The sequence below is a fragment of the Plutella xylostella genome, chromosome 4, assembly GCF_932276165.1.
Source record: "Plutella xylostella chromosome 4, ilPluXylo3.1, whole genome shotgun sequence".
NCBI lineage: Eukaryota > Metazoa > Arthropoda > Insecta > Lepidoptera > Plutellidae > Plutella > Plutella xylostella.
In genome coordinates this window covers 6,840,295-6,846,470 of record NC_063984.1, presented here as the reverse complement: position 1 = coordinate 6,846,470, position 6,176 = coordinate 6,840,295, and the positions used below count along the sequence as shown (strand labels likewise).

At 43.6% G+C, this 6,176-nt stretch overlaps 1 protein-coding gene across 1 annotated transcript; it reads left to right on the top strand.

Moving 5' to 3' along the window:
- The first annotated feature begins 571 nt into the window (after nt 1–571).
- LOC105387329 (protein snail homolog Sna) lies at nt 572–2,581 on the top strand. Its single transcript, XM_011558040.3, has 2 exons — nt 572–945; nt 1,176–2,581. Exons 1-2 carry the CDS (start codon nt 765–767, stop codon nt 2,060–2,062), a joined length of 1,068 nt encoding a protein of 355 aa, XP_011556342.2. The 5' UTR covers nt 572–764; the 3' UTR covers nt 2,063–2,581.
- Nucleotides 2,582–6,176: the final 3,595 nt, after the last annotated feature.

The following is a 6,176-nucleotide window of genomic DNA, read 5'->3' as shown; positions in this document are numbered from 1 at the left end:
TAAGGTTTTAATTAAAATATTAGATGAAGAAGATTTCGAATAAAAAATATTGTATCTTTGACTTGTAAGTAACGGTACCAAGGCATATATTGGTACTGGGTATACCAGGATAAAATCTTAACGTCCCTTTTATGGCCTAAATCTAGAACACGCTTAACATAATTATTAAACTATCTGAATTATATCTTCAAATTACTTCAGCTGCATGGCGAGTTGGCATAGCAACCATTTAAAGGCACAAAAAGTCTTTGAAAGTTCTGGTTCAAAGGTGTTTAACCTCAAGAGATGTGCAAAAAATGGAGCACGTTTGGTCTGTGATTTAGGCAGACAGAGCCTCAGCGACAAGAGCAAAGCTGAAAGGTAGAGCCGAGCAACGCATATCGCACAGCTCTGCGGCGGCGCAGGTGCCGGCTCCCCGTGCCGCCCCGCGCTGTGTCGCTATTGGCCGCCGCGGCCGCGCCGCTCGCTGATTGGTCGCTGCGCACGTGCGCGGCCTACCCGCTGCCACCTGGCCGGCGCTGCCGGGGAGCGCTTATAAGCGCGCTCCTTCCCTCGCCGCACCATTCCGATCTCCGGACGTTGACGAGTCAACACTCACTCGCGTTACGATACCACCGATACACACACTTGCGATCCGTCGTGCGATGTTTGGACTTTGACAACAATTCAGTGATTTTGTGATAAGTTTTGCGACGATTGTTATCAATCAACAAAGACAATTTATTTTGGACACTTGTGATATTGTGAAGAAGGTGCAAACGAAGATGCTGGTCGAGGACAGTCTGGCCGGGCGCGGGCTGATGTCACAGAAGTACGGGCACTGTCCGCTGAAGAAGCGGCCGGTGCTGGTGCGGCCGGAGCCCGGCACGCCGCCCGCCTCGCCGCCGCCGCCGCACCCCGCGCACACGCACCCCGCCCTCAGATACAACTACAACTCATTTACCTGTAAGTATTTTAATTCAGTTGTGCAGTGGTTTTAGTTCAGTGAAAATTTTAATTTCTACTTGAGTCAAAAGAAACATGATTTTACTAGTTCTCTATTTTAGTAGCTTTACCTAGTTACTAATTAACAATTAAGTGATAAAATATAAGTTGTTACGTATATTTTCATAGTTGTTTTCATGACTGAAAAAAAAAGTTTTAGATTACTAATAGTTTTTTTCCTTTGTCAACAGATGACACAGAAAATGAAGAACCACAAAACTTGAGCACTAAGCCTGAAGACTTATCTAGAACGGGCAACTACCCCAGCAAGGCGTCGTCGCCTGTAGGCGGCGCGGTGAAGGCGGAGCCGTGCGACTGGGCGCCGCTGGAGCTGCGCGCGCCCCCCCGCCCCGCGCCGTCCCCGCCGCGCCCCGCGCCCGCCTACGCCTACCTGCCGCAGCTGTACGCGCCCTACTGCCCGCCGCTGGACGAGCTGTACCCGGCGGCGCCCGCGCTGTCCCCGCTGTACCGCTACTCGCCCGCGTCGCCGCCCGAGTCGCTGTCGCCGCCGCCCGGCCCCGAGGACCTGCGCTCGCCCGGCTCGGTCTCCTCCGACTCCGGCGCGTCCGCCTCCTCGCGCCGCCCGCGCTACCAGTGCCCCGACTGCGCCAAGTCCTACTCCACGTACTCGGGCCTGTCCAAGCACCAGCAGTACCACTGCGCGGCGGCCGAGGGCAGCCTGGCGCGCAAGTCCTTCAGCTGCAAGTACTGCGCCAAGGTGTACACGTCGCTGGGCGCGCTCAAGATGCACATCCGCACGCACACGCTGCCCTGCAAGTGCCACCTGTGCGGCAAGGCGTTCTCGCGGCCGTGGCTGCTGCAGGGCCACATCCGCACGCACACGGGCGAGAAGCCCTTCTCGTGCCACCACTGCCGGCGCGCCTTCGCCGACCGCTCCAACCTGCGCGCGCACCTGCAGACGCACTCCGACGTCAAGAAGTACTCGTGCTCGGGCTGCGGCAAGACCTTCTCGCGCATGTCGCTGCTCAGCAAGCACGTGGAGGGCGGCTGCGGCTGCGCGGCGCCCTACGACTACCGCCCCGAGCTGCTCGCGCCCGCGCCCGTGCACGCCTACTGACCGCCGCCGCCGCCGGCCCGCCGCCCACCAAACACTAGATCTCTTATTTAGCTCTGCGGCTAACTAACACTCACAACGATATAGTATGTACTTACTAACGCTAGATATAAGTTTAAATTATTTTGTATATTTCCCAAAAAATGAGTGCGTTACAATGTTACAAGTAGAATTAAGAAACTCGTGTGTTTTATGATGGACCATGTACATTCTGCCTTGTAGAAGCTAAGTTAGGTTAAGTTAGTTAAGTAGATCAGTCGCGCCGCGGCTTCACTAGTCATGTGGCATTTGCCGAGTGTCATACACTTGTTAATAATATATTTGTATTATAAGCCATGTACAAAGTGCCTTAATTATAAATGATTTAATATATTCTCTGAAAAATATAACTGTATGTCGTTAGACATTATTATTGTAAAAGAGTATGAAATATTTGAGAGGCTCTTGTTTTTATAAGCCAATGTCGAATTGCGTTCCTTTCTGTTACCTCCATAAAAGAAAAATAAAAGATTTTTTACCTGATTTACTGCATTTGATTTCATTAAATTACCATATTACTCCATAAACAAACCCAACCAACAAAGTCTATAAGTTTCATACATATTCAAAATACATAAAAACATATTGTACAGCAAAATTAGGAATAAATCTTGATACAAATTTATAAGAATCACTATAATAACTAGTAAGCACTTAGATGATCCAGGAAAGTGAGATTATTTTCTTTCCTACTAGGTTTTGTTTATAAGTACAAACACATAATTACTTACACTCACGAGCAAATTTAGATAGACATATAAATTACATAAATAGATATATAAATTAATATACCTACCTATTAACACCCAAGACCCGAGTACAAACATCTGTCTTTAAACAAATATCTGCCAGGCCGGGAATCGAACCCAAGACCTTTGGCATAGCAGCCAGGGTCACTAACCACTACACCATTCGGTATTCATAACCATGAGGCCAGGAACATTCAAAACATTTTCAACTTAGCTGCATTATCTATAAGAACTTTAAGTTATCTAGGATCTAGTCCTAGGTTTTTTATAGGACAGGAGTAAGGGGGTATGCATGAAAAACGGAAAGTAGCGAGAATCACAAGTTTTGCTTTATTACGTGCTTCCTTTGAAAACTTAATTCAAACTGGCTGGTAAGCTACGATATGTCTAAATTATCGTCTATTGATCAGAGTCAGATGTTTTTGAAATGTACAATCAGGATAATTATTTCATATCGTAAAATTAATTATACCCTCTAATAACCTCTAATTTCATTAAGATAGTAAATAATGACCCAAGTTAAATATAAACCTATCTAATACCTCTATATTTTACCTAAATCCAATATTTTCCGTAAAATTTCCTCTCTCGGCAACAAAAGCTCTAATTGCTATTAAACAAACTACAGGCAAAACAAACGACGATACGTGGCCCGGTAGCGAGTGCCGCGGCTGTTCAGCTGTGAATTTGTAGCGAGCGGGCCAATTTGCGACTAATCATCGGCGAGCTATCTCGAACAATAGTGGGTCGGGCCGCGACTCGACTATATTGGAGCTCTACGGTGGTCGTGGCTTGCATTTTGTAAGGTCTGTTATCCAAATTGGAATTGCGTCATATTTGATAGTAGAGGTTTTTGGTAATTAAACATCTTGTTAGATTGTTGAAGTTCTAATATGATTTTGGTGGGATAATGAAAGAAATCCAATAAAAAATATAATTATATCCTATGGGACCTACTGGAGAAGTACTTGAGAGTGAGAAAGTTTGTAACATTAGGTACCTACTTAGATCAAAATTCATATTAAACACATAAATAGACACTGCATTTGTGAGAATGAGCATATGAACCGGAACGGTTCTCGTAACAGTTCAAACTTGTAAAGGCTCCCTTTCAGACTCAAGCCCATTATGCAGCCATCTCTAGTTCGGGTATAATATAAAGTGACAACAGTATGGTGTGTCCGCGGCCTGAGCCGGCGGCGGCGGTCACCCGGCCACAGGGTCAACTGTAGCACCCAGTCCTGTCACCAGTCCGCTAACCATACGTCGATATGACGGTGTGCCGCAGCTACACTGGAAGGCAAAGAAGTGTCATCGATGTTGAACATTACCTATAAGTATAGCAATTGCACATTTTTGTGTTGATGACTAATCTTTGTTGTTGTGTTTGTAAAACCCATGGAATTTGTAATTCGCTAATAGCTATTAAGCAGATTTGCATATTGTGTTATAGCTGTAAGTTCTGCAAATATTATAAAATAAATACAATCGGCGTTTTGTATTAGTACATCGCGTACATAAGTACAAGTGATACAAGTACCTACATCGTATTAGATTCGTACTAAAGTAATGCCATACAATAAAGTACTCAGTAGTAAAGTTCATCCATCCATGAGTTTCAGAATAATGTAAACATACCTATGTTTGCTATTGGAAAGTGATCTATTTAGTAGACTATGTCTTTTACAAACTGGAGATACACAATGTGACTGCTTATGAGCTCCTGGCGCTTTACAATCAGCGGCCCGGGTCGGCTGACCTGTCCGCGGGAAACGGCATCCGACACGATTTCAGTAAACTATCTATCTATGTAGGCGACGGTTTTGATCGAGGAATAAAAGCTCGCATAAGCTTTGAATTGGTATGAATTTATTCTACACAGTGGGTGTATGAGAATGTTGGAAAGGATAATATAAATAATATTAAACATTAAGAATATCTTAAACGGTCTAAATATGTTTAGGGATCTCTCAACATCCATTAAAATCCTTTAAAAAAACTATCTGCAAAAACAGACGTCTTCTAAATCGATGTTGTATAACATAGAGTAACAGATAAATTAGTCCGATAGAGCGTTCGATTTCAAATATTTGTTTGGAAAGGCTTCGTCTAGCGGCGGCGGCGGGGCTTGCGCCAGCGCACTTGCCGCGGGTCAGGGGTTAACCGCCGCGATTAACATCTCCTTGGACACGCTTGTAAATGACACGATAATCATATCGCCAGCTGATTAAGATAACTCTTATTAGACACCAGATTTATGAGATTTCAATTCGGAAAGGTTATATTAGTACAACCATAATATTTGCTCCAAGTTGCAGTAGACAGAATGTAATAAGTGTATAATGTGTTCCAGTTGGATTGCTATAAATATGGTGGTTTGGATTTTGACTTTCAAAAATCGTAGTGCAAAAATTGTTTAGAATTACTCCCTGATTCATCCCCTATGTGGCTTAATATAACCTTATAGGTATATTTTATTATGATATTCAAAAATAACGAAAATGTTACAAACTTCACACTAACACTAAAAACTCATACCTTGATTAATACCAATAATGTATTCGGATAGCCGCTACACTATAGTCCAAGATATTGACGATATATCAAACGGGATCGTTGCAATAAAATAACAGAAGTGTGTATTTTAATGGGAGTGCTACCAGAGCAAGTGCGTAATAATTAAATTATATCGTACATTAGGCGCTGGTGACTTTAATGGCTATGTTGATTTTAGCCTGTAGAAACCGCAAGGCGTTTTAATGAATACTTATACAAGTGTTCTAAATGAACAGTAATGATTTAAAATAGTCCTTGTTGCTGGTGGTCGAATGGTTTACAGCTTGTTTTCAATAGTATGGTGCGAATATAAAATATACATTATCTTGTTACCTTATTGTTACCTATTATTGCAAAGAATAACTTCTTGCAAAAGCCTATTTTCGCCATTAAAATAAATACACCATGACACATTGAGTATATATCACATAAAAGCTTTACAAGGTTCCCAAGATTATTTCGTTTATCTCTATCGACGAGTGGAAGAGCTTAAAACTCAAACGCCACAACGTAGACGCGTCGCAAAGAGAAAACATCATCCTACACGATGCCAATTAGTGACAGTACAGCCGCGCACGCGCCGCTGCCGCGCTGTGATTGGTTGAGCCGGCGCGCGAGCGCACTTCCACACACACCAGCCAATCCACTGCAATCTCATTAATTAATTATGTTCCTATTTGCATCGTGATTATCTAATCGGAGATCAACTCGATACCGCGTACCAATTAGAGTTCACACCTAATACTCTAATGGAACTTTGAACTTTTCTATCA

Coding starts and splice junctions, on each gene's coding strand:
- LOC105387329 (XM_011558040.3), top strand. CDS start 765: ATGCTGGTCGAGGACAGTCTGGCCGGGCGCGGGCTGATGTCACAGAAG. Junction 946..1,175: donor CAACTACAACTCATTTACCT/GTAAGTATTTTA, acceptor CTTTGTCAACAG/ATGACACAGAAAATGAAGAA.